This window comes from Apodemus sylvaticus, chromosome 10, assembly GCF_947179515.1.
Source record: "Apodemus sylvaticus chromosome 10, mApoSyl1.1, whole genome shotgun sequence".
Lineage (NCBI taxonomy): Eukaryota > Metazoa > Chordata > Mammalia > Rodentia > Muridae > Apodemus > Apodemus sylvaticus.
The window spans coordinates 75,767,998-75,794,453 of record NC_067481.1 but is presented as its reverse complement, the minus strand read 5'-3'; the positions used below and the strand labels follow the sequence as shown (position 1 = coordinate 75,794,453).

At 41.3% G+C, this 26,456-nt stretch overlaps 2 protein-coding genes across 2 annotated transcripts in view; both read right to left on the bottom strand.

Moving 5' to 3' along the window:
- LOC127693478 (uncharacterized) overlaps window positions 1–21,004 on the bottom strand; it is an 87,438-nt gene extending 66,434 nt beyond the window's left edge. Inside the window, exon 1 of the mRNA XM_052194379.1 lies at window positions 20,952–21,004. The gene's annotated coding sequence lies outside the window, so the exon portion shown is untranslated. The remainder of the gene's footprint in view (window positions 1–20,951) is intronic.
- Window positions 1–21,049, bottom strand: part of LOC127693479 (uncharacterized) — a 31,396-nt gene extending 10,347 nt beyond the window's left edge. Inside the window, exons 1-2 of the mRNA XM_052194380.1 lie at window positions 20,952–21,049; window positions 5,884–7,117 (exon numbers count right to left, since the gene is read on the bottom strand). Coding sequence (XP_052050340.1) covers window positions 5,884–7,095 — 1,212 coding nt within the window. The 5' untranslated portion in view covers window positions 7,096–7,117; window positions 20,952–21,049. The remainder of the gene's footprint in view (window positions 1–5,883; window positions 7,118–20,951) is intronic.
- Window positions 21,050–26,456: the final 5,407 nt, after the last annotated feature.

Below are 26,456 nucleotides of genomic sequence, written 5' to 3'. Positions count from 1 at the left end.
GGAAAAGGTCCTGCAGCATAGACCATCAGCACTCACTGAAGGAGCAAACTGGCACCGCCTGGTTCACACAGATAACCTGGGGCAAGGCACACTAGGGCTACAAGGACACCCAAGAGGAGGGCAGCATATTAGCAATCTATAACAGGGGAAACCCAGCCACCCAGTGTTGCAGAAATAGTCCTATAGCCTCACAGGAGGCAAACATACCAGCCAGAGACAAGACCATCTAACGCCAGAAATAACAAGAAGGCAAAGGGCGAACGCAGGAACACTACTAACAGAAATCTAGGCAATATGGCAGTGTCTGAACCAAACTCTCCAACATCAGCAAGTCCTGATTACACAAACACACCAGAAAAACAAGATTTGGATTTAAAATCATTGTTCATGATGCTGCTAGAAGAACACAAAAAGGACATAAATGAATCTCTTAAAGAAATACAGGGGAACATGAATAAGCTAGAAACCAGTATAATGGAAACACAAAAAACACTTAAAGAAATTCAGGAGAATAAGGCTCAAGAGATAGAAGTCAATAAAGAAGAAACACACACACACACACACACACACAAACTTAAAGTTTTGCAGGAGAAAGTGAGTCAAACAGCAGAAGTCATGAAAGAGGAAACACAAAAATCTCTTAAAGAATTACAGGAAAACAAAAACAAGCAAGTGAAGGAGCTAAGCAAAACCATTCAGGATCTAAAATCAGAAGTAGAAACAACTAAGAAATCACAAAGGGAGACAACTTTGGAGCTGGAAAACCTTGAGAAGAAATTAGGGGCCATAGATGCAAATATCAATAGAATAGAACAGAATACAAGAGATGGAAGAAAGAATCTCAGATGCTGAAGATACCATAGAAACCATTGACTCAACAGTCAAAGAAAATGCAAAATGCAAAAAGCTTGTATCCCAGAACACCCAGGAAATCCAGGACACAATGAGAAGACCAAACCTAAGAATTATGGGCATAGATGAGAGTGAAGATTTACAACTTAAAGGGCCAGCAAATATCTTCAATAAAATTATGGAAGAAAACTTCCCTAACCTAAAGAGAGAGATGCCCATGAATATACAAGAAGCCTACAGAACTCCAAACAGACTGGACCTGAGCAGAAATACCTCTCGTCACATAATAATCAAAACCCCAAATGTACTGATCAAAGAAAGAATATTAAAGGCAGCAAGAGAAAAAGGCCAAGTAACATATAAAGGAAGACCTATCAGAATCACACCAGACTTCACACCAGAGACCATGAAAGCTAGAAGATCCTGGGCAGATCTCATGCAGACTCTAAGAGAACACAAATGTCAGCCAAGACTACTATACGCAGCAAAACTCTCAATCACAATAGATGGAGAAAGGAAGATATTCCATGACAAAACCAAATTTACACAATATCTTTCCACAAACCCAGCCCTACAAAGAATAATAGGAGGAAAACTCCAATACACGGAGGGAGACGACACCCTGGAAAAAGTAAGATAGTTACCTTCCTTCATCAAACCCAAAAGAAGATAACCACTCAAATATAAAAATAACATCAAAAATGACAGGAAGTAATAATCACTATTCCTTAATATCTCTTAACGTTAATGGACTCAACTCCCCAATAAAAAGACATAGACTAACAGACTGGATAAGGAAATAGGACCCTACATTTTGCTGCATACAGGAAACACACCTCAATGTCAAAGACGAAACGACCTTAGAGTAAAAGGCTAGAAGACAATTTTACAAGCCAATGGTCTCAGGAAACGAGCAGGAGTAGCCATTCTAATATCAGATAAAATTGACTTTCAAACTAAAGTAATCAAAAAAGATACAGAAGGATACTTCTTGCTGGTCAAAGGAAAAATACAACAAGAAGAACGTTCAATTCTGAACATCTATGTGCCAAATGCAAGGGCACCCTCATTCATAAAAGAAACTTTAATAAAGCTCAAAGCACACATTGTACCTAACACAATAATTGTGGGTGACTTCAACACTCTCCTCTCCTCAATGGACTGATCAGGAAAACAGAAACTAAACAGGGACACAATAAAACAAATTGAAGCTTTGGACCAATTGGACTTGACTGATATTTATAGAACATTTCACCCTAAAAGAAAAGAATATACCTTTTTCTCAGCACCTCATGGTACCTTCTCCAAAATCGACCATATAATTGGTCACAAGACAGACCTCAACAAATATAAAAAGATCGAACTAATCCCACGCCTCCTATCAGATCACTATGGAGTAAGAGTGGTCTTCAATGGGAACAAAAACAACAGAAAGCCCACATACACATGGAGGATGAACAATAATCTACTCAATGACAACTTGGCCAAAGAAGAAATAAAGAAAGCAGAGACTTTTTAGAATTTAATGAACATGAAGGCACAATATCCAAATCTTTGAAACACAATGAAAGCAGTACTAAGAGGAAAACTCATAGCCCTGAGTGCCTCCAAAAGGAAAATGGAGAGTGCATACACTAGCAGCTTAACAACACACCTGAAAGCCCTGGAATAAAAAGAAGCCAATTCACCCAGGAGGAGTAGAAGACAGGAAATCATCAAACTCAGGGCTGAAATCAGTCAAGTGGAAACAAAGAGAACCATACAAAGAATCAATGAATCCAGGAGCTGGTTTTTTGAAAAAATTAACAAGATAGATAGACCCTTAGCCAGACTGACCAAAGGGCAGAGAGAAAGTATGCAAATTAAGAAAATTAGAAATGAAAAGGGAGATATAACAACAGAAACTGAGGAAATTAAAAAAAATCATCATATCCTACTACAAAAGCCTATACTCAACACAGCTGGAGAATCTGGAGGAAATGGACAATTTCCTAGAGAGATACCAAATACCAAAATTAAATCAGGACCAAATAGATCATCTACACAGTCCCATAATCCCTAAAGAAATAGAAGGGGTCATAGAAAGCCTTCCAACCAAAAAAAGCACAGGATCAGAAGGCTTCAGTGCAAAATTCTATCAGACCTTCAAAGAAGACCTAACACCAATACTCTTCAAACTATTCCAAAAAATAGAAACAGAAGGAACACTACCCAATTCCTTGTATGAAGCCACAATTGCGCTGATACCAAAACCTCACAAAGATCCAACAAAGAGAACTTCAGACCAATTTCCCTTATGAACATCGATGCAAAAATACTCAATAAAATTCTTGCCAACTGAATTCAAGAATACATAAAAACGATCATCCACCATGATCAAGTAAGCTTTATGCCAGGGATGCAGGGTTGGTTAAATATATGGAAATCAATCAATGCAATCCACTACATAAGTACACTCAAAGAAAAAAAACCACATGGTCATTTCATTGGATGCTGAAAAAGCATTTGACAAAATTCAGCATCCTTTCATGCTTAAAGTCTTGCAAAGAGCAGGAATTCAAGGCCCATACCTAAACATAGTAAAAGCAATATACAGCAAACCAGTAGCCAGCATCAAACTAAATGGAGAGAAACTTGAAGCAATTCCACTAAAATCAGGGACTAGACAGGGCTGCCCCCTTTCTCCTTATCTTTTCAATATTGTACTTGAGGTACTAGCTCAGGCAATCAGACAACATAAGGATGTCAAAGGGATACAAATTGGAAAGGAAGAAGTCAAACTATCATTCTTTGCAGATGATATGATAGTCTACCTAAGTGACCCAAAAACTCCACTAGAGAACTCCTACAGCTGATAAACAACTTCCGCAAAGTGGCTGGTTATAAAATCAACTCAAGCAAATCAGTACCCTTCCTATACTCAAAGGATAAGCAGGCTGAGAAAGAAATTAGGGAAATGACACCCTTCACAATAGCCACAAACAGTATAAAGTACCTTGGGGTGACCCTTACCAAATATGTGAAAGATCGGTATGACGAGAACTTCAAGACTCTGAAGAAGGAAATGGAAGAAGACCTCAAAAAATGGAAAAACCTCCCATGCTCATGGATCGGCAGGATTAATATAGTTAAAATGGCCATTTTGCCAAAAGCAATATACAAATTCAACACAATACCCATCAAAATCCCAACTCATTTCTTCATTGAGTTAGAAAGAACAATTCTCAAATTCATCTGGAATAACAAAAAACCCAGGATAGCTAAAACTATTCTCAACAACAAAAGAAATTCTGTGGGAATCAGTATACCTGCCCTCAAGCAATACTACCAAGCAATAGTGTTAAAAACTGCATGGTATTGGTACACAGGCAGGCAGATCAATGGAACAGGATTGAAGATCCAGAAATGAACCCACACACCTATGACCACTTGATCCTTGACAAAGGGGCTGAAAACATCCAATGGAAAAAAGATAGCCTTTTCAACAAATGGTGCTGGTTGAACTGGAGGTCAGCATGCAGAAGAATTCGATTTGATCCATTCTTGTCTCCTTGTACTAAGCTCAACTCCAAATGGATCAAGGACCTCCACATAAACCCAGAAATTCTGAAGGTAATAGAAAAGAAACTGGGGAAGAACCTTGAGGACATCAGTACAGGGGGAGAAAGTTCCTGAACAGAACACCAATAGCTTATGCTCTAAGATCAAGAATTGACAAATGGGACCTCATAAAATTACAAAGTTTCTGTAAAGCAAAGGACACCATCAAAAGGACAAATCGGCAACCAACAAATTGGGAAAAGATCTTCACCAACTCTACATCAGATAGAGGGCTAATATCCAATATATACAAAGAACTCAATAAGTTAGACCCCAGAAAACCAAATAACCCTATTAAAAAATGGGGTACAGAGTTAAACAAAGAATTCTCACTTGAAGAACTTCGGATGGCAGAGAAACATCTTAAAAAATCCTCAACTTCATTAGTCATCAGGGAAATGCAAATCAAAACAACCCTGAGATTTCACCTTATACCAGTCAGAATGGCTAAGATTAAAAACTCAGGAGACAGCAGGTGTTGGTGAGGATGTGGAGAAAGAGGAACTCTCCTCTACTGCTGGTGGGGTTGCAAATTGGTACAACCACTCTGGAAATCAGTCTGGTGGTTCCTCAAAAACTGGGCACATCACTTCTGAAAGATCCTGCTATACCACTCCTGGGCATATACCCAGAGGATTTCCCAGTGTGTAATAAGGATACATGCTCCACTATGTTCATAGCAGCCCTATTTATAATAGCCAGAAGCTGGAAACAACCCAGGTATCCCTCAACAGAAGAATGGTTGCAGAAAATGTGGTATATATACACAATGGAGTACTATTCAGCCATTAGAAACAATGAATTCATGAAATTCTAACCAAATGGATGGAGCTGGAGAACATCATACTAAGTGAGGTAACCCAGTCTCAAAAGATCAATCATGGTATGTACTCACTAATAAGCGGATATTAGCCTGGAAAACTGTAATACCCAAAACATAATCCACACATCAAGAAGAAAGGAGGAATGGCCCCTAGTTCTAGAAGGACTCAGTGTAGCAGTATAAGGCAAAACCAGAACAGGGAAGTGGGAAAACGTAGGTAGGAGAATAGGGGGAGGGAAGGGGGCTTATGTGACTTTCGGGAGTGGGGGGACCAGAAAAGGGGAAATCATTTGAAATGTAAATAAAAATATATCGAATGAAATAAAAAATAAAATAAAATAAAACAAAAAAACCCCAAAAAAACAAAAAAAAAAAGAAAAGCCAAAAACCAAAACCAAAACCAGCCAAACAAACAAACAAACAAACCCCCCCCCCAAAAAAAAAGAAAGAAAGAAAGAAACAAAGAAAAAGAAACAGAAACAGAAAAAGAAACAACATGTCAGTGAAGTGAAATAGAAAGGTGCTTCTTGGAACAACCATGTAAACACTGATTTTTTTCCCATGGATTCCTCCCAATATAGAGAGACATTAGAGTTGAATGTACTTACCTTCTCTGTCAAAAGCTCTTCTTTACTGAGGATAACTTTAACATCACTCGAAACCATGTCAATGAAATAATTTTGCAAGTGGAAAAACTTTGAAAAGTAAGGATTTCGAATGTACTTCAACAGTTTCTCTGTTAAGGATGTTTCTGGCTCATCTGAGAGAAAATGTGGAGACTTATTGCTTGCCTTGAGTTCCTCCAGTGTCATGTTCAAATCCTCAGCGATGTTTCCTAGTGATGCCTCATCCAGTCCAAAGGAAGATCTATAGTCATTCAAAGTCTGTTCCAACATCTCTATGTCATTTTGGGTCAATCCCCTGAATGGTATGGTAGCCCATGCTCTTGGCATTATGGATGCCTTCCAGATCTTTTGTTTCAGCATATCCCTCTTCTGGTCTATGGTGGAATCTGTAACAACTGACAGAGTGAGCATGAACATGTGGCATTTGTAGGCTGGGAGCTCACTCAGAAGGGTGGATTCCAGCTCTGGGAAGTCAAAGTCAGACACATCAAAGGTAGAGACCAAGAAGACTGGAGGCTCCTGGTGGGTAACTTCCTTGAGTATACTTGAAATGGTATTTCGAATCTGCTTTAATGTGTTCTCTCTATCGAATCTCCTAGGATTACTCTGTTTTACAATCATTAGATCAACATCTGTGTGTGTTCTAACAAAATAGAAACTCCTATTCATTTGCACAATGGCTTTGGCAAGTTCTGCATCATTATTTTTAAAGCGTCCAGAGGAGACAATGATGAAGAAGTCATACTCCTCAAACTTGATTTTCTTCAGATAATCATGTGATTGGAAGTCAGTAGACCCAATGCCTGGCAGGTCCCATAGTGTCACACTGGGAAACTTTGAGTAAGTGTGTGGTGTTCTCTCAGTGGTTGTATATACCACTCCTGTGGAAGCAGCCGCACCTCCTTCATCAGGCCCCACTCCCTGTAGAGCATTGATGAGACTGGATTTTCCAGCCCCAGTCTCTCCCATCACTGCAATGTTCAGTGGGGCTTTCTCGATGTCACTCAGTGCTCTGCAAACTACAGAAACTGTTTCCCGGAGGTTTCCATTCTCTAGGGATGATTCAATGAATGTGATTAATTCCTGAGACAGGATTTTGGTTTTCATCTTGAAATTCTGAAGATTTGTGACACAGCTAGAGGTCAAATCAGGATCCTCCTTTGGAAGGGGTGTAGAAGAGGAAGTCTGACCCATGCCTGGGAAATGTTGATGGTACCTACAGGAGGAAAGAACCAGGAAGTTCAACAAATTAGTTCAGGAAGAACAATCAATGGGAGAGTAGGGCCCACCATCTGCCCCTACATTATAATTAAGGACTTTCTCCCCTTTAATCAAATGTATAGGGCTGAACAGCACTTACTCCTGGGTTTAGCCTTAACTTTTGGTTTGACTGAAACTTTTCAACCTTTGACTATTTTCTTCTTTACAGTGTTTTTAGTTCTTCAAGATCAAATTCAAGCCTGTAACAGCAGCACTAAGGAGGTGGTACTATCGATCACAAGTTTGAGCTCAGGCTGGGTTAAGATGCCCAGACTGTTTCTATAAACTACATTACCCAAGTTTGTAGTTTTGTCAGTCTTTCCAGATAAGGTCACATTATGTCATGCACACTGACTTCCAGGTTTTAAGTTTTACTTCAATAATTGACATGAATGGTAGCAAATTCAATTAGAAAACTCAGCTCATGGTCAGAAGAAGTAGCCTTAAGGATGTGAGAGACTCTTGAACTATCCTTCTTGGGTTTCCTGTGACTTTGATATCTAAGAAGTCCTTTCACTCTTTGGTGCTAAAAACCCTTTGCTTTGGCAATTAAAACCTTCTGGTTGTGGTGGTCATAGGCTCTGGTGGGGAAGCTGCTACTGTTGTTTTGTGAAATGCCCATCAATTTGCAATTTAAATATTTATGTTTATATCCATCAATTGGTATAGCTGTTAAATCTGGCCATTAAAAATTGCTCTGTATAGTAAGAGTAACTTTAGCGTAACTCATAATGGTCAAAGAACTGAGCATAAATGACTTTTGAATGCTCAGTCATGAATGTGATACCTAAATAATTGCCTCCAAGGCTTAATGCAATGCAGAAGAGACAACAGAAGTGATGTGAGAACTGGGAGAGGGACCTAGTGTTTTGATAATGTAAAAATTGATGAAACAATAGAATCCCAAATCATTCAGTCAACTAATGAGCTATAGAGATAGTCATTAAGAGACTAAATGAGTGGATATTAACCTAGAAAACTGGAATACCCAAAACATAATCCACACATCAAATGAGGTACAAGAAGAAAGGAGGAGTGGCCCCTGGTTCTGGAAAGACTCAGTGAAGCAGTATTCGGCAAAACCAGAACGGGGAAGTGGGAAGGGGTGGGTGGGAGGACAGGGAAAGAGAAGGGGGCTTACGGGACTTTCGGGGAGTGGGGGGCTAGAAAAGGGGAAAACATTTGAAATGTAAATAAATTATATCGAATAAAAAAAGAGAGAGAGAGACTAAATGAGGAGGCCAGCTGGGAGCAAGCAGTGTGCAAGGTGAGTCAGGCCCTGCAGAGCAGAGGATCCATCCTTGAGGCCTCTGGCGGAAGCCTTCAGACCTAGGCTTCGGGATTGAGAGCAGCCTGGGCCACAGCACCCTGTCTCCAGGAAGTGCAAGAGACCAGCAGTACACCCTGAGGCTGGCTGGAAGCAAGCAGCATGCTCGGTGTGCCAGGACCTGCAGAGAAGAGGATCCAGGCCTGAGGCCTCTGGCAGGAGCCTTCAGGCCTCCCCTTCGGGATCAGGAACAGCCTGGGCCACTGTACCCAGTCTCCAGGCACTGCAGGAGGTCAGCTGGGCACCCGGAGACCAGCTGCGAAGAGGAAGCTTGCACTGGTGAGTCCAGCATTGACAACAAGACCAACTAACACCAGTGAGAACTAGATGGCAAAAGGCAAATGCAGGAACATTACTAACAGAAATCAAGGCAAAATGGCAGCATCTGAACCCAATTCTCCATTAGCAGCATTTCCTGGATGCACCAACACTCCAGAAAAACAAGATATGGATTTAAAATCACTGGTCATGATGCTGTTACAGGATCACATGAAGGACATAAATAAATCTCTTAAAGAAATTCAGGAGAAAATGGATTAAAAGTTAGAAGCCCTTACAAGGAAAACACAAAAATAATTGAAAGAAATTCAGGAGAATTCAGAAGCCAACGCAAAAATCACTTAAAGAAATACAGGAGAACTTTGTAGGAAGGAAACACAAAAATCACTTAAAGAAATACAGGAGAACTTTGGTCAACAGGCTGAGGTCATAAAAGAGGAAACACAAAAATCTCTTAAAGAATTACAGGAAAACACAAACAAGCAAGTGAAGGAGCTAAGCAAAATCATTCAGGACATAAAAATCAGAAGTAGAAACAACCAAGTAATCTCAAAGGGAAACAACTTTGGAGATAGAAAACCTTGGGAAGAAATCAGGGACCATAGATGCAACTATCAACAACAAAATACAAGAGATAGAAGAAAGAATCTCAGATGCTAAAGATACCATAGAAACCATGGACTCAACAGTTAAAGAAAATGCAAAATGCAAAAAGCTTGTAACCCAAAACATCCAGGAAATCCAGGACACAATGAGAAGACCAAACCTAAGAATTATAGGCATAGATGAGAGTGAAGATTTACAACTTAAAGGGCCAGCAAATATCTTCAATAAAATTATGGAAGAAAACTTCCCTAACCCATAGAGAGAGATGCCCATGAATATACAAGAAGCCTACAGAACTCAAAACAGTCTCTACCAGAACCGAAATACCTCCTGTCACATAATAATCAAAACCCCAAATGTACTAAACAAAGAAAGAATATTAAAGGCAGTAAGAGAAAAAGGCTAAGTAACATATAAAGGAAGACCTATCAGAATCACACCAGCCTTCACAACAGAGAATATGAACGCTAGAAGATCCTGGGCAGATCTCAGACAGACTCTAAGAGAATACAAATGCCAGCCAAAACTACTATACACAGCAAAACTCTCAATCACCATAGATGGAGAAACCAAGATGTTCCATGACAAAACCAAGTTCACCCAATATCTTACCACAAACCCAGCCCTACAAAGGATAATAGGAGGAAAACACCAATACAAGGAAGGAAACTTCACCCTGGAAAATGCAAGATAGTAACCTTTCATCAACCCCAAAAGAAAATAACCAATGAAATATAAAAGATAACATCAAAATGACAGGAAGTAATAATCACTATTCCTTAATATCTCTTAACATCAATGGACTCAATTCCCCAATAAAAAGACTTAGACTAGTGGACTGAATAAGGAAACAGGACCCTACATTTTGCTGCATACAGGAAACACACCTCAGTGTCAAAGACAAACACTACCTTAGTGTAAAAGGCTGGAAGACAACTTTACAAGCAAATGGTCTCAGGAAACAAGCCGGAGTAGCCATTCTAATATCAGATATAATTGACTTTCAACCTAAAGTCATCAAAAGAGACACTGAGGGACACTTCTTGCTGGTCAAAGGAAAAACACACCAAGAGGAACTCTCAATCCTGAACATCTATGCTCCAAATGCAAAGGTACTCTCATTCATAAAAGAAACTTTACTAAACCTCAAAGCACACATTGCACCTAACACAATAATTGTGGGTGACTTCAACACTTCACTTTCCTCAATGGACTGATCAGGAAAACAGAAACTAAACATGGACACAGTGAAACTAATTGAAGCTTTGGACCAATTGGACTTGACTGATATTTATAGAACATTTCACCCTAAAGAAAAAGAATATACATTTTACTCAGCACCTCATGGTACCTCATGGTCTCCAAAATTGACCATATAATTGGTGACAAGACAGACCTCAACAAATATAAGAAGATTGAAATAATCCCATGCCTCCTATCAGATCACTATGGAGTAAAAGTGGTCTTCAATAGCAACAAAAACAAGAGAAAGCCCACATATACATGGGAACTAAACAATACTCTACTCAATGATACCTTGGTCAAGGAAGAAATAAAGAAAGAAATCAGACTTTTTAGAATTTAATGAAAATGAAGACACAACATACCCAAATCTATGGGACACAATGAAAGTAGTGCTAAGAGGAAAACTCATAGCCCTGAGTGCCTCCAAAAAGAAAATGGAGAGAGCATACACTAGCAGCTTAATGACACACCTGAAAGCCCTGGAGCAAAAAGAAGCCAATTCACCCAGGAGGAGTAGAAGGCAGGAAATCATCAAACTCAGGGCTGAAATCAATCAAGTAGAAACTAAGAGAAGCATACAAAGAATCAACAAAACCAGGAGCTGGTTCTTTGAGAAAATCAACAAGATAGATAAACCCTTAGCCAGACTAACCAAAGGGCACAGAGACAGTATCCAGATTAACAAAATTAGAAATGAAAAGGGAGATATAACAACAGAAACTGAGGAAATTAAAAAAATCATCAGATCTTACTACCAAAGCCTATACTCAACACAACTGGAGAATCTGGAGGAAATGGACAATTTCCTAGACAGATACCAAATACCAAAATTAAATCAGGACCAAATAGATCATCTAAACAGGCCCATAACCCCTAAAGAAATAAAAGGGGTCATAGAAAGTCTCCCAACCAAAAAAAGCAAGGGACCAGATGGCTTCAGTGCAGAATTCTATCAGACCTTCAAAGAAGACCTAACACCAATACTCTCCAAACTGTTCCATAAAATAGAAACAGAAGGAACACTACCCAACTCTTTCTACGAAGCCACAATTACACTGATACCAAAACCACAGAAAGATCCAACAAAGAAAGAGAACTTCAGGCCAATTTCCCTTATGAATATCGATGCAAAAATATTCAATAAAATTCTTGCCAACCAAATCCAAGAACACATCAAAATGATCATCCACCACAATCAAGTGGGCTTCATCCCGGGGATGCAGGCATGGTTCAATATAAGGAAATCCATCAATGCAATCCACTACAGAAACAAACTCAAAGAAAAAACCATACAATCATTTCATTAGATGCTGAAAAAGCATTTGACAAAATTCAGCATCCTTTCATGCTTAAAGTCTTAGAAAGAACAGGTATTCAAGGCCCATACCTAAACATAGTTAAAGCAATATACAGCAAACTAAATGGAGAGAAACTTGAAGCAATCCCACTAAAATCAGGGACTAGACAAGGCTGCCCCCTCTCTCCATATCTTTTCAATATAGTACTTGAGGTACTAGCTAGAGCAATTAGACAACATAAGGAGGTCAAAGGGATACAAATTGGAAAGGAAGAATTCAAATTATCACTATTTGCAGATGACATGATAGTATACTTAAGTGGCCCAAAAAACTCCACCAGAGAACTCCTACAGCTGATAAACAACTTCAGCAAAATGGCAGGTTATAAAATCAACTCAAGCAAATCAGTTGCCTTCCTATACTCAAAGGATAAACAGGCTGAGAAAGAAGTTAGGGAAATGACACCCTTCACAATAGCTACAAACAATATGAAGTATCTTGGTATGACTCTAACCAAACAAGTGAAAGATCTATTCGACATGAACTTCAGGTCACTGAAGAAGGAAATTTAAGAAGACCTCAGAAAATGGCAAAATCTTCCATGCTTGTGGATTGGCAGGATTAATATAGTTAAAATGGCCATCTTGCCAAAAGCAATATGTAGATTCAATGCAATCCCCATCAAAATCCCAACACAGTTCTTCACAGAGTTAGAAAAAGAAATTCTCAAATTTATCTGGAATAACAAAAAATCCAAGATAGCTAAAACTATTCTCCACAGTAAAAGAACTTCTGGGGGAATTAGTATCCCAGACCTCAAGCAATACTACAGAGCAACAGTATTAAAAACTGCATGGTATTGGCACAGTGACAGGCAAGTGGACCAATGGAATAGAATTGAAGACCCAGAAATGAATCCACACATCTATGGTCACTTGATCTTCATCAAAGGAGCTAAAAACATCCAGTGGAACAGAGATAGCCTTTTCAGCAAATGGTACTGGTTCAACTGGAGGTCAGCATTCAGGAGAATGCGAATTGATCCATTCTTATCTCCTTGTAGTAAGCTCAACTCCAAGTGGATCAAGGACTAATAGAAAAGATATTGGGGGAAAACCCTTGAGGACATAGGCACAGGGGAAAAGTTCCTGAACAGAACACCAATAGTTTATGCTCTAAGATCAAGAATTGACAAATGGGACCTCATAAAATTACAAAGTTCTGTAAGGCAAAGGACACCGTCAAAAGGACAAAACTGCAACCAACAAATTGGGAAAAGATCTTCACCAACCCTACATCAGATAGAGGGCTAATATGCAATATATACAAAGAACTCAAGAAGTTAGACCCCGGGAACCAAATAACGCTATTAAAAAGTGGGGTACAGATCTAAACAAAGAATTTTCACCTGAAGAAATTCAGATAGCCGAGAAGCACCTTAAGAAATGCTCAGCATCATTAGCCGTTAGGGAAATGCAAATCAAAACAACTCTGAATGTTTCTCCTCACACCAGCCTGAATGGCTAAGGTTAAAAACTCAGGAGACAGCAGGTGTTGGTGAGGATGTGGAGAAAGAGGAACACTCCTCCACTGCTGGTGGGATTGTAAGATGGTACAACCACTATGGAAATCAGTCTGGCGCTTCCTAAGAAAACTGGACATGACACTTCCGGAGGACCCTGCTATACCTCTCCTGGGCATATACCCAGAGGATTCCCCAGCATGCAGTAAGGACACAGGCTCCACTATGTTCATAGCAGCCTTATTTATAATAGCCAGAAACTGGAAAGAACCCAGATATCCCTCAATGGAGGAATGGATACAGAAAATGTGGTGTATATACACAATGGAGTACTATTCAGCAATTAAAAACAATGAATTCATGAATTTTTAGGCAAATGGATGGAACTGGAAAATATCATCCTAAGTGAGGTAACACAATCACAAAAGAATACACATGGAATACAATCATTGATAAGTAGATATTAATTAGCCCTGAAGCTCTGAATACTGAAGATACAATTAGCATATCAAATGATTCCCATGAGGAAGAAGAGGGCCCTAATCCCTGGAAAGACTTGATCCAGCATTGTAGGGGTGTACCAGGACAGAGAAAAGGAAGGGGGAAAGATAGCAGAATAGATGGAGAGAAGAGGACTTATGGGACATATGGGGAGGGGGAAACTGGGAAAGGGGAAAGCTTTTGGATTGTAAACAAAGAATATAGAAAATAAAAATATATATTAAAAAAAGAGACTAAATGAAATTGCTAAACCATAGTTGAAAATTTACTCAATATCCTGAACTATCAGAGAAAGGGCAATTAAGTCAGAATGGTACCACCAAGACCCACTACCACTGACAAATGTAGAACATAGGAACCATATTCACTGTCAGAAGTTGCTGCAATTCCTTCAGAATTCAGAATTGATCACTGTCTCAGATACACTACTCACTTCAACCTGAAGGATTATTAGTCAACAGACCACACAGATGCAAGCACATCTGTGGTTATAGCTGCTGTGTTGATGGTTGCTATGAAAAAAATTCAGTGTAGATATTTATAGACAGATGAATGGACAAAGACCTTATGGTACACAAACACAGTAAGGTTCGATGTAGTTTGGAAGAAAAATGAAACCATGACATTTTCAGAAAAAATTATTTTACCTGGAAGTTGTTTGGAGAAAAGAATATGGACCTTGGAAACATAAATAGCATATGTTATCTTTCACGGTCTGAAGGTAAACTTACAAAACTGTGTGTGTGTGTGTGTGTGTGTGTGTGTGTGTGTGCACCCCTAGAACATGGCCTACCCAGGCAGAGCTATGTTGATGAGTTCAAGGTCAGCCTGGTCTACAAAGTGAGTTCAAGAACAGTCCAGGGCTGTTATACAGAGAACCATGTCTTAGAAAACCAAAATGAAACAAAACACACATCCTCAAAAATCTTTTGGTGTCACTTTTCTGTATGGTATGGCTGTTGGAAGACTAAGTAGTGGGAAAAAATGTTGCTATGGCCTGGTAATCTATTGCTTGTGTAGCCATTCATTTTGTTCTATTATGGGCAAACTTTCTCATATGCCGTTCCAACTGTTACAAGGAAACTGTCTCATGTGCAATTACTAGGAACTTTTTCGTGCCTGAGTTAACTGTTAATCCAAAGTCTATTATGTTCTATGCTTTATTGTTCTTGGAAACCAGTCACAACAGAGGCCAGTTAGACCTGCTTTATATAGTTAGCCACAATAAGCTTGGACCTGAGAACTCCTTGGGAACTGACATCCTACTTTCTGCCATGTGCATGGGTAACTGACATCCTGGAGGGCAAGTTGGGACATGAATGCTAGGCAAGTCAAGTCACCCTGCCACAGCTGGATGGATAACCCAACCAATAACGACAGGAGAAGCATGCCACAATTTTTTTTTAGGAAGTCTGCTATCCCTAAATACAAATTGGTGGCATAACTTGGACCAGAGATTTGTGGATTTCAGGGTTCAAATCTCTTCATGAATCCTGCTCAGTATTAGTTGGCTCCCAAATGTGGTCTGTGGCACTGACTGATCAGTACTGGGGCAAACTTTCCATCATCAACTATTCCTGGCTCACTGAGATGAGCCAGGTATATGGTGTGGTTTGTGGGGGCAACTCCTTGATCCCAATATAAGTAAGTATTGTAGATTTGTCTTTTAATAAACCCCAAGTAATGTTTCATTTTGTTGGTCAACTTGACTCCATCTGGAATGAAGTGAAACCCAAGTAGCTGGGCACACCTGTGAGACATTTTTCCACATTGGGTCATTTGAGGTTGGAAGATCTACCCTAAATCTGGGCTACATCTTCTGGTGGCAGACCACGTAAAAGGACATGGAAGAGGGAGACTTGTATTCTTTGCCTGCTTGCTCTCATTTGCTCTGTCAAGTTTATCCATTCTGCTGCTGAGGCATTCCTTCACAGGTATTAGAGTCCACTTCTTAGGGTTTCCAGTGTACACTGAAGGCCGACTGTGACAGTCAGCCTCATGGCCTGTGTTCCCAGCCTTTCTTTCAGGAGACAGCTACGTTTAGACTGGCCAGATCAGTCTGTTAAATCTCCTTTAATACATATAGATTCTTGCTAGCAATTCTGCTCCTGTGGAGAATCTTGACATAAAGTATGGAAAATGAGAATATACTACCTATATCATCCTCCTTGATAGAAAGGTAAGATAAATGGCCACCATCCATGAATCTTAATAGTTGCATCATAGAGAGATCTTCAGAACATTATCTGCAGATGACAGGTCTCCTGCCTGTTCCTCTTGATTCTATTAACACAGAGCTCTATCTGTGTTCTAGGCATCCCAAATGAGAACATATGATTCATATATAGAGCAGGTCCAAGGCCCATTATGGCTGGTTGTTTATGAAGGTGCTTTAATAAGAAAATAGGAAGATGTTAGATGTTCAGCAAGACTTGGTTTCTAAGTTCATACTGGTCACAGGAGAATCAGGTAGATTTTAGGAATCAGGCTGTACAAAATGTCCCTAGAGGGAGGACTTAAGCTCAGACGGGGGACAATTCTTCTACAAGCCCATGATCTGACTAAAACCACACATGTTCTTCACGATAAGGTCCTGAAGAAACTGGGAAAGGAGAGAACACATGTCAACATAATAAAGGCTGTGTGTGGCAAACATACAGCCAACGTTGTGCCAAATGAGAGAACCTCCAAACAAACGCTCTGAGCATAGAAAGAAGATGAGAGTTTCCATTTATTGTCCTCTCTTTCTTCAGTTCAGTCCTAGAAGTCTTAGCTAGGATAATAAGAGCCAAGGGGAAAATATATAAAAAGAAAAGGGAAGAGTCAAAGATAATATCAGGTTCTATCCCTAAAAGAACCTAAAGTCTTCCTCAGAGAACTCTCAGAATCATTTCAACAAACTGACCGAATTTAAAATTAACATAAAACTTTTGGTCACCTTCATGTGTATCAATGACAAGCATGCAAAAGAAGATGCTGGAATCAATCACATTTCCACTATTAATCAGCACCTTCTCCCTAATACCATACCTTGGAATAATCCTAGCCAAGGAGGAAAAGCAGTCTGTATTAAAATTCTTTAAAGCTTTAAAAAAATCAGAAGACACTAAAAAGAAAACACACACACACACACAAAACCAAAATACAAAAAAACTCCTGTAAATAATTAGAAAAATTCATGTCATAAAAGTGGCTTGGTTGAGAAAATTGATCTACATATTCAATGTATTTCCTGCACTTCTTATGAATATTTTAATGCCATCATTCACAAAATATAAAAAAAAGTTAAAATTTAGTTGAAAGTATGAATGATCTCAGACAAACAAAGCAGTCCTGAGGGAGGGAAAATGCTGGTGACATCACTGTCCTTGGTTTCAAGCTCTGCTTCAGAACCACAGTAACAAAAACACATGGTGTTGCCTGGATACCAGACATGTTAAAAAGCAGGAGAGCACAGACAAGACAGATATAAACACACAGGCCTGCAACCACCTCACTTTGATTTTTTGTTTCTTTCTCTCCTCCTCCACTTCCTCTTTTTCACTTCCAAAGGATCTTATTGGGGAAAAGACTATCCCTTAAGAAATGTATTTTGTTCCCTTTCTCAGAGGAACCAAAGAATGCTCACTTAAGTCTCCTTCTTCTTGAGCTTCCTGTGCTCTGTGAATTGTAACTTGCTTATTTTGAGCTTTGGAGCTAACATCCACTTATCAGTGAGTGCATACCATGTGCATTCCTTTGAGATTGGGTCACCTCGCTCAGGATGACACTTCCACCCATTTACCTAAGAATTTCATGAATTCATTGTTTTTAATAGATGACTAGTACTCCATTGTGTATATATACCATAGTTTCTGTATCCATTCCTCTGTTGAAGGTCATCTGGGTTCTTTCCAGCTTCTGGCTTTTATAAACAAGGCATCTATGAATGTAGTGAGCTGTTTTTTTTTTTTTTATTCGATATATTTTTTATTTACATTTCAAATGATTTCCCCTTTTCTGGGCCCCACTCCCCGAAAGTCCCATAAGTCCCCTTCCCTCCCCCTGTTCTCCCACCCACTCCTTCCCACTTCCCTGTTCTGGTTTTGCCCTATACTGCTACACTGAGTCTTTCCAGAACAAGGGGCCACTCCTCCTTTCTTCTTGTACCTTATTTGATGATTGGATTATGTTTTGGGTATTCCAGTTTTCTAGGTTAATATCCACTTATTAGTGAGTGCATGCCATGATTGATTTTTTGAGACTGGGTTACCTCACTTAGTATGATGTTCTCTAGCTCCATCCATTTGCCTAAGAATTTCATGAATTCATTGTTTCTAATGGCTGAATAGTACTCCATTGTGTATATATACCACATTTTTGCATCCATTCTTCAGTTGAGGGATACCTGGGTTCTTTCCAGCTTCTGGCAATTATAAATAGGGCTGCTATGAACATAGTGGAGCACGTATCCTTATTACATGGTGGGGAATCCTCTGGGTATATGCCCAGGCAGGAGCAATAAAGGAGACAAGGTGTGGAGCAGAGACTGAAGTAAAGGCCACCCAGAGACTGCCCTACCTGAGGATTCCATCCTATAAACAGTCACCAAACCCTGACACTATAATGGACAAGAAGTGCATACCAAAAGGAGCATGTCATGGTTGTCTCCGGAGGGGCCCTGCCAGAGCCTTACACAAATAGAGGCAGATGCTAACAGCCAATCATTGGACTGGGCATGGGGTCCCCAATAGAGGAGTTGGAGGGTAGGCCTGGAGGAACTGAAGGGGTTTACAGCCCCATTGGAAGAACAAAGATGTCAGCCACCCAAATGCCCCAGGACTCCCAGGCACTAAACCATCAACCAAGGACTACACATGCTTCCAGCCAAAAATATGGCAGAAAAATATCTTGTTGGGCATCAGTGGGAGAAGTGGTCCACGGTCAGGTGAAGACTCAATAGATGCTCCAACAAAGGAAATTGAGGGGGGGAGTGAGGAGTGGGGAGTGGGTCAAGTGGAGGCGTATATACTTGGAGGCCCGGAGTAGGAGGAAGGGCTGGGGGTTTTCAGGGAGGGGAAAACTGGGAAAGGTTTTAACATTTGAAATGTAAATGAATATTATATTCATTAAAATAAAGACAGCTCACTTGAAAAAGAAAAAAAAAGAAAAAAAAGAAATGGTGCTCAAACTCTGGAGAGAAGCACTGTAAGAAAAAGTGATAGGTAGGGCTTCCCCAGTAGGGTTCCAGCTGCTCAGGAAATATGGCCCTGACTACAAGCAGGAGCTCCTGGAAATTAAAAGCTTCTGTATAGACAAGGAAAGAGACAGCTTGCCAGATGAGATTCTTTTCAGCAATTCATCAACAGAAGATTAATGTCAAAATATCCTAAGAACTTAAAACAAAAAGCCTGATCAACAAGAAAACAGCCAAATCAAAACATGGGCCATGTAACTGAACAGAGTTCTCAGAAGAAGAAATACAAATGGCCAAGAAACATATGTGTTTTTAACATGTTCCGCATCCTCAGTCTTTAATTCGAATTGTAGCTATTTTGGGATTTCATCTCACCTGAGTCAGAGAGGTTTTCATCAAGAGAGAAAATGGCAAGAGATGCTGGTGTGGACGTAGGAAAGGGGAGTCGTCATTTGCTGCTGTGGGGTTGTAAGCAAGCTCAGCCACCATGGAATCAGTGACACCAAACCTGGGTGTTCCCCAAAAGAACTCTATCCTAGCACAGATACTGGGACATCGTGTTCATGACTGCTCTAGTGACAATAGCTGGAGATGCAATCAGACTAGATGATAAGTGGATAATGAAAATGTGCCACAGAGACACAATAGAACTGGATTCATGCATAATATAAATGGAAGTGTACAATTTTCACACAGACTGGCAGAGCTACTGAATGGTGAGTTCACCCAATGTCAGAAAGGCAAACCTGATGTCTCTCATATGTGGATCTCAGCTTCTTATTTATAGGTATGTACATTTCTGTTGTAGAAAGTCTTTGTAGAGGCTAGGAATCCAGAAGGGGGCCCATAAGAGAGGTAAAAAAATAGGTTTGCAGGAAATAGATAGTAGCATATATGGAATATAAAAGAGGACAGGGAAATAATGGGAACTGAGAAGTTTGAACAGAGAGGACAGCCAGAGCGCTGTGGCACAGGACTGGCTATGGTGGAGCCAATAAAAAACCAGTATGTCTAAACAAGCTATAAAGAAATATGCTCCTTTCTCAAGTTCAGAAAAAACAAAGTTTGAACAGAGATATCCTGAGTGGGTGGATGAAACTGCTCCCAGAAGCCGAAAACTATTCAGTGGGAATCCTAGAACCAAGAGTGGGCTACTTCCCCATGATCTGCTGATAATGAGGCTCCTGAACCTCCCTCGACACCTCCCCCTCCCCAAAAAAACAATCAAGGTATTGTTGGTGCTGGTTGTGTTGATAATGGCTCCTCGCAGTTCCCTTCTAGAAGAGGAAATAGCAGGGCATATTCTGATTTTATCCTCCTGGGGTAAATCAAATAGTTCCAGTACAGCTGGATGTGGTAGTGCATGCCTATAATCTCAGCCCTAGGAGGCAGAGAGGCAGAGGCAGAGGCAGATGGATATCCTTGAGTTTGAAGCCAGCCTGATTGACACTGTCAGCCAGAGGCACACAATGTGATCAGTCTCAACCAAAACAAAATCAGAAACAAAATAACAACAGGGAAAAGCTAAAACAACATCCCTCCTCCCCAAACAGCTTCCTATATTGACTCTGAGGAATCTGGTCACACAAGCTGCCCTTTTTTTCCACACTCAAGCTGGCATCAGAGGTGCAACAGACCCAGGATGTGAGGGTCATAGGGAAGTTGTTGCTGCCTGGTGGGTTGGAAGTGCTCTGTGGCACAGAAGACAGAGAAGGGCCTTTCTGTGAGCAACCCCTGAGTGAAATAAGCCATAATCAAAGATCCTCTGCCCTGGTGCCATTGATACCACAGTAAGTAGGGTTTCTGGTCAAGCAGAACTTAGAACCCTTCATGTACCTGCTCCTGAGCAGTGATGTCGGTGGCCCTTCTGTGATGTCACCTCTTCTCTGGGAGCGAGGTCACTGGTAGCTCTCCATGGAATCCTCTAAGCTGGGAGGTTCAGGAGACAGATGGATGCAGTGTTGGTGTCTTGGTGCTCTGGAGAGAAGAACAGCTGCGAATTAAAGTCAGATGTTTTCAGATTTCCTTGCAGATCTCTGTCCACACAGTCTTTGCTCTTTTTCTGCAGTTCCTAGATCTGAAGCCTTCCCTGCCTTGTCCTTGAAGGGAAAGACTGCAGTGATGGTAGATTTTAGTTTCTATTCCCAGACCTCTCTCTCTCTCTGGTTTACATAGTCAGCTGAAAAGGTTTCACTTCCTTCAACAGAGAGGGAGGAGGAGCTCTGCTGAAGTGGCCAACTCCAGGGCTTCCTGAGTGCTCTAGTGGGTACTTTGGTAGCCTAGTCCCATGACAGGGCCCCCAACCCGACACTAACCATTCTGATTCCCTACCTCAAGACCTCAAGACCCTTTTATCAGATGATGTCATCTATTTTGGGGTCAGTACTGACTTTCAGACCCAGTGAGCCCATGGTTCAATGATTGCAGACAATTGCTGTAACCCTGTCCTATGCTTATTCTGTTGACTCTGTCTCTCTCTCTCTCGCTCTCTCTCTCTCTCTCTGTGTGTGTGTGTGTGTGTGTGTGTGGGTAGGTGGACTTGTGTGTAGAGATGCTCTTGTTTCTCTGATATCATTCTCCTTATTTTGGGACAGACATACTCACCTGCCTGCACTTCCCCAATTAGGGACGTGTTGTTGAAAAGTGAGCTTCAGGGATCTGCTGCCCTCCTTCCTCAGTGCTGGAAATATAAACTCTCTCCACTATGCCCATCTTTTGTGTGGATTCTGGGCATTCAATTCATAATTTTCTCTTTGAAAGACAGTAACTTACCGTGTGATTATCTTCCTAGCCACTCATAGAAAATTCCATGGTGATGGTGAACATGATTAATGTGTTAAATTTACTGTGCTGCATTTTGTAAAAAAAAAAATAAAATTATTTTTATCTTGTATAAGCCATGAGGAAGTTGCTTCTATTTTGAAAGTACTCTATCAGCTGGCCAGTTGGACTATTTCCTGGTGCATTTGGGGCTATCCGTAAATAATTGCTAATTGTTCAAAAGTGTTTCACTGCTCCAGATAATCTTACAAGGCAATGAGTCACAAGATTAAACATGCTAAATGCTAAACTCTGCTGTTGTATAAACTTCTTGTTTGAATGGCTTAGGGCCCTGCTGGAGGTCTGTTACAGAATCAAGGCTTGCCCATACCCAGAGAGGATTAGAGTTAATTTGATTCCCAAATAATAACTGTGGTTTTTTTCCTCTATAACTCTTTGGCTAACAACAGCTGGGACCTTCCCTAGAGAATTCTCTCTGGTTTGGTCTTGGTCAGTCTCCTTCCTAATAAAACACCTCTAATTTACTAAAACCAAAACTCCAGTCAGTCTAGTGACTGTCTGAATGACCGCAGACACACAGTATCACAAAGGAAAATGCTGGAGTAGGGAAGAGGACTGGATTAGCCTCTTGTCCCTACAGTCTGTGCCTCTGTGGTTAGGTGTTGACCGCCAGCGGCCACATACGAACCGGGTTACCTGGAAGAGAATTCTGAGGTTAACGGGAAGGGGGCGAAAAGAGAGACTGAGTCAAGGCGACAGTGCCGGTCAAGACTAACTTTAATATTTCTATGTCAAAATATATAGTCTTAGGGAAATAACCCAACCCCTCCCAGAAGCTGGTCACATCAAAGGGCAGGCTGAGAACTCTTCGGCTCCAAATCTCAGCGGGTCTCCTGCTTCCAGTCTGGCGGGGTCTCTGCTGGGTCTCAGGTGAAACCGCCTTGAGGCAATGTTGGTAGTCAAGGTGAAGGCGCCTTATTGTTCCAAGGAACAAAGGCCAGAGATAACCCATTGGAAGAGTGGGGGTTGCCAGCCAGCTTAATGTTGTGGGGGAAGGGACAGTTAGGAAGTCTGGGCCAGGTGTGGCCAGGAATGGGGTTGGTGATGGTGACTTCTGACTTAATGCCACCTTTGAGTCATTTTGATAGCCATATCCCTGTGCTCATCCTGACATAATTTATATATACCATCGTCCCAGGCTCATTGCCACTTCTCTGTCAAACCTTCACCTTCATACCATCCTCCAGGCCTGAAAACAATGTCATCCCCTGAACCTTGGTTCACATGTTTCCAAATTTCCAGGCAATGCCTTCAGATTTCTGCAGCTCAGACCCTACTCTGCTCTCTTTTGCAGTTCTACTTTCCCCTGAGCTCCCGGTGTCTGACTTCCCTCAAGGGCTGAGGTAGCCTCAGGCCCCAGCATCCTCCACCTAACAGAGTAGTGATTGTGACCCTTCCTGTACTGAGCAATGACTCTGGACACTTTTTATCTTTCTTTCTTCTAAAGTCAATTGTGGTAACATTATCCATAAGTATTTGCATTGTGTCATAAATTACTGCGGTCAGTGCACCTAAAATGACACACATCTTTTATAGTTCTCCACTGTGATATCTTAATAAGAAGGCAGTGAAACTTTGCCACTCAAAGCTTTCCCAGGCTTTCAGAAGCACGGTTTTGAAAGGTCTGCACCTTTTCCTGCTCGTAGGAGGAGAAACAGGAAGTGGGAGGGCTCTGCTGAGCTCAGTGCTGGGTGTAGTAATTAGAGGACAGACACAGGAGGAAACTGGATTCCAACCTATGGGGAATCTTTAAGATTCCTGCAAACATGTGTGGAAGGAAAATGGGAACAAAGTGAGGACTGGAAGTGTGTGTGTGTGTGTGTGTGTGTGTGTGTGTGTGTGTGTGTGTAGATATTTCTGTTCCATCTTTAAGAACTGTGAGTTCTTCTCTTGGATTTTCTTTCTTCAGGCCTCTGGCCTCCCTTGAGACTTTCATCATCTCTTCCTCACAAATCACCAGCAGAGCTGACATTTTCCTTTTTTCTCAGTTCTGAGCATGGGTCCCCGAGCCTCACCCATGCATGCAGATGCCCTGCCCCGGAGTGTTCTTATTTCATTGGGCAGCTGCATTTATTTGCTGAGCATGGAACAGTCCTGACTCAAGGCTTGCAGGGAGGTGGAGCAGACAGTGCTCACTGGCCAGGGCTTGGTTTGCTCACCTCCCATTCGGTAGGTCCTGTGCACAGCTGGCTTTATTCCTTATCCAGAGCTGGACCTGTGCTGTCCCCTGGCTCGTGCTCCCAGGTTCTCATGTGAAGGGGCTGATAGTGACTGTCCTTAATAATGTAGTGAAATGAGTACGAACCATTCCATATATTCAATAAGTATTCCATGTTATAGCCACCCAAGCCCAAATATATGTCTTTCCTTACTCACACATTGCACACACGTACACATGAAGACATCCTAATGTTCACAAAGTCGAACTGGCCTTAGGTCGTTGTGGCACTTTTCATTCTTTGTTTTTTCAGATGTTGCTGGGCCAATGGGAAGAGTCTGCAATCACCCATTGTTTACAATGAGGTTGGCTGCAAGCACAGACCTTCACACTGTTACTGCCTGTCTGCAGCTGCAGAGCGCAGAAACTCTTCCAGGTTATGTTGTTTACAGTAAGCCTTTTGTTTTCCTGGTTAATCATGGATTCACTGTAGGAAGACATGGATAACTTAGCCATTGCAATGCACATGACACGCGTTTCTCCCTTTACTTCCTTGGGTTCTGCAGTACGTGACAATTGTATCCATGTTGTCTGTTCATCCTGTGTTCAACACTCTTGTCCTCACAGTGATTTGATCATTAGTCATGTACCACAGCATTTCACTGTCCTAAGAACCTGCTAAACTCTCTCTTCTTCTATTAATTGTAGAAGCTAGTGTGGAGCTACAAGTACTGGGTCATCAGTTACATACAAGCACACATGCATGTAGACCGAACCCTGTGCAAACACATAGGCAAACATACATGGAAACACATCCTCACATATGTATGCACCACCACACATGGTGCCTTGTACTGTTAGTTACTCCAGCATAATGGCCTCTCAGGTTTTCCTTTGTAACTAAAGAACAGACCCTGGTGTTCCTCTCATAGAAATAGGGGTGTCCTAGCTCTGAGGTGAACAGATTTGGTTTTTCACAGACTCTGTTCCCCTGTGTGACCCTAACTCACTCTTTCCTAGTCTCAACTCACTCTGACATCAACACTCTAAATTATGGCTTCTCTGGTAGCTATCCAGAGGTGAAGGTGGCTGTTCTCCTCCCTCCCCTCCTCATCTCAAGATATGTTATCACAGAAACCTGAGTCAGGGCTACAGGTAGGATGAAGTCAGCTGCTGTACTCCAGATCTTCAGCTCTTAGAATTGTGTTGTGACTCTCATAATGAAACCAAGGAGGAGTTATGTTCAGGGCTTAGACAAGACAACACTAAGAATGTGACAGGATGTGTGTTGTAGGGGAAGGGATGACTTTGTCTCCAGAATATCAGAGACACAATCTTGAGACATCAGCCCTTTTCCCACAGGTTCTGCTTCTCCATCCATTCTAACCTGCCAATGGACTAAATAAACCATAATCAGGGTGTGTGTGGGCACTATCAAGATGCCACAGTCTGAGTAGGAAGAAGCATGTTGTCATCAGTGGGCAGTGATGTGCACTTGTACTGAACTTACTTGTACTTGTTACTGTAACTAGGACCAGGGGGCTCCCATCCTCAGAGACAGACTTCATGAGCAGGAAGAAAGGGTGCTGGCTCAGGACTCCCAAGACCAAGTTCTCAGCACAAAAGAGATGCATTTGTCCCATAAAGCCAAAGGGCAGGGAATAAAAGACAGACACAGGACTAGATGGACAAGGGGGGAAGGGAACAAGGGAGAAGGAGAAAGGGTATTTGACCCTGAGCTGGACAAAGGTTTCCCTCTGGAGAGAGAGGAGGCACATGTGGCTCATGGGCAAATGGCAGCCTATAAAGGCAAACAGGGAAACTCTGTGTTAGGATGAGGTGTTTACTCTTAATTGGCATGTTCATTAGGGGAGCCAAGAGGGGACTTTGATTGCTGGATATCAATTCTTTGTTTTGTTTTAAGCGAAGCAGAGGGAATGGAGGAGAAGGGCAAGACCTCCAAGAGCCATGTTTGCCAACTGGGGCTGGCTAGCTTCCCTTCACAGCCCATGCCAGCTGCTGACAACTTCCTTCTGCAAGATGTCAGCAGTAGCTTTCCTCTGTGAAGTACTGAAGCACACAGAAGCAGATTAAAGTCTGAGCTAACACTGGGCAGGGAGTATTTTCTATATTGAGTCAGAGATGTGTATTTTGGGTGGACACATCTTTCCCCATGCTCACATTCATCTTCAGGACACAATGGAGCTGTGGGAACCTTGCTGCAGAACATAGAGGCAGGTCCGTGGCCACCCAGGGCAGACTGTTCAGTGGACCGTGTTACGAAGGAAAATCAGAAAGAGAATAAGATGTCAACGCTTGTTCTCTCACTTCAGTTGATGGCT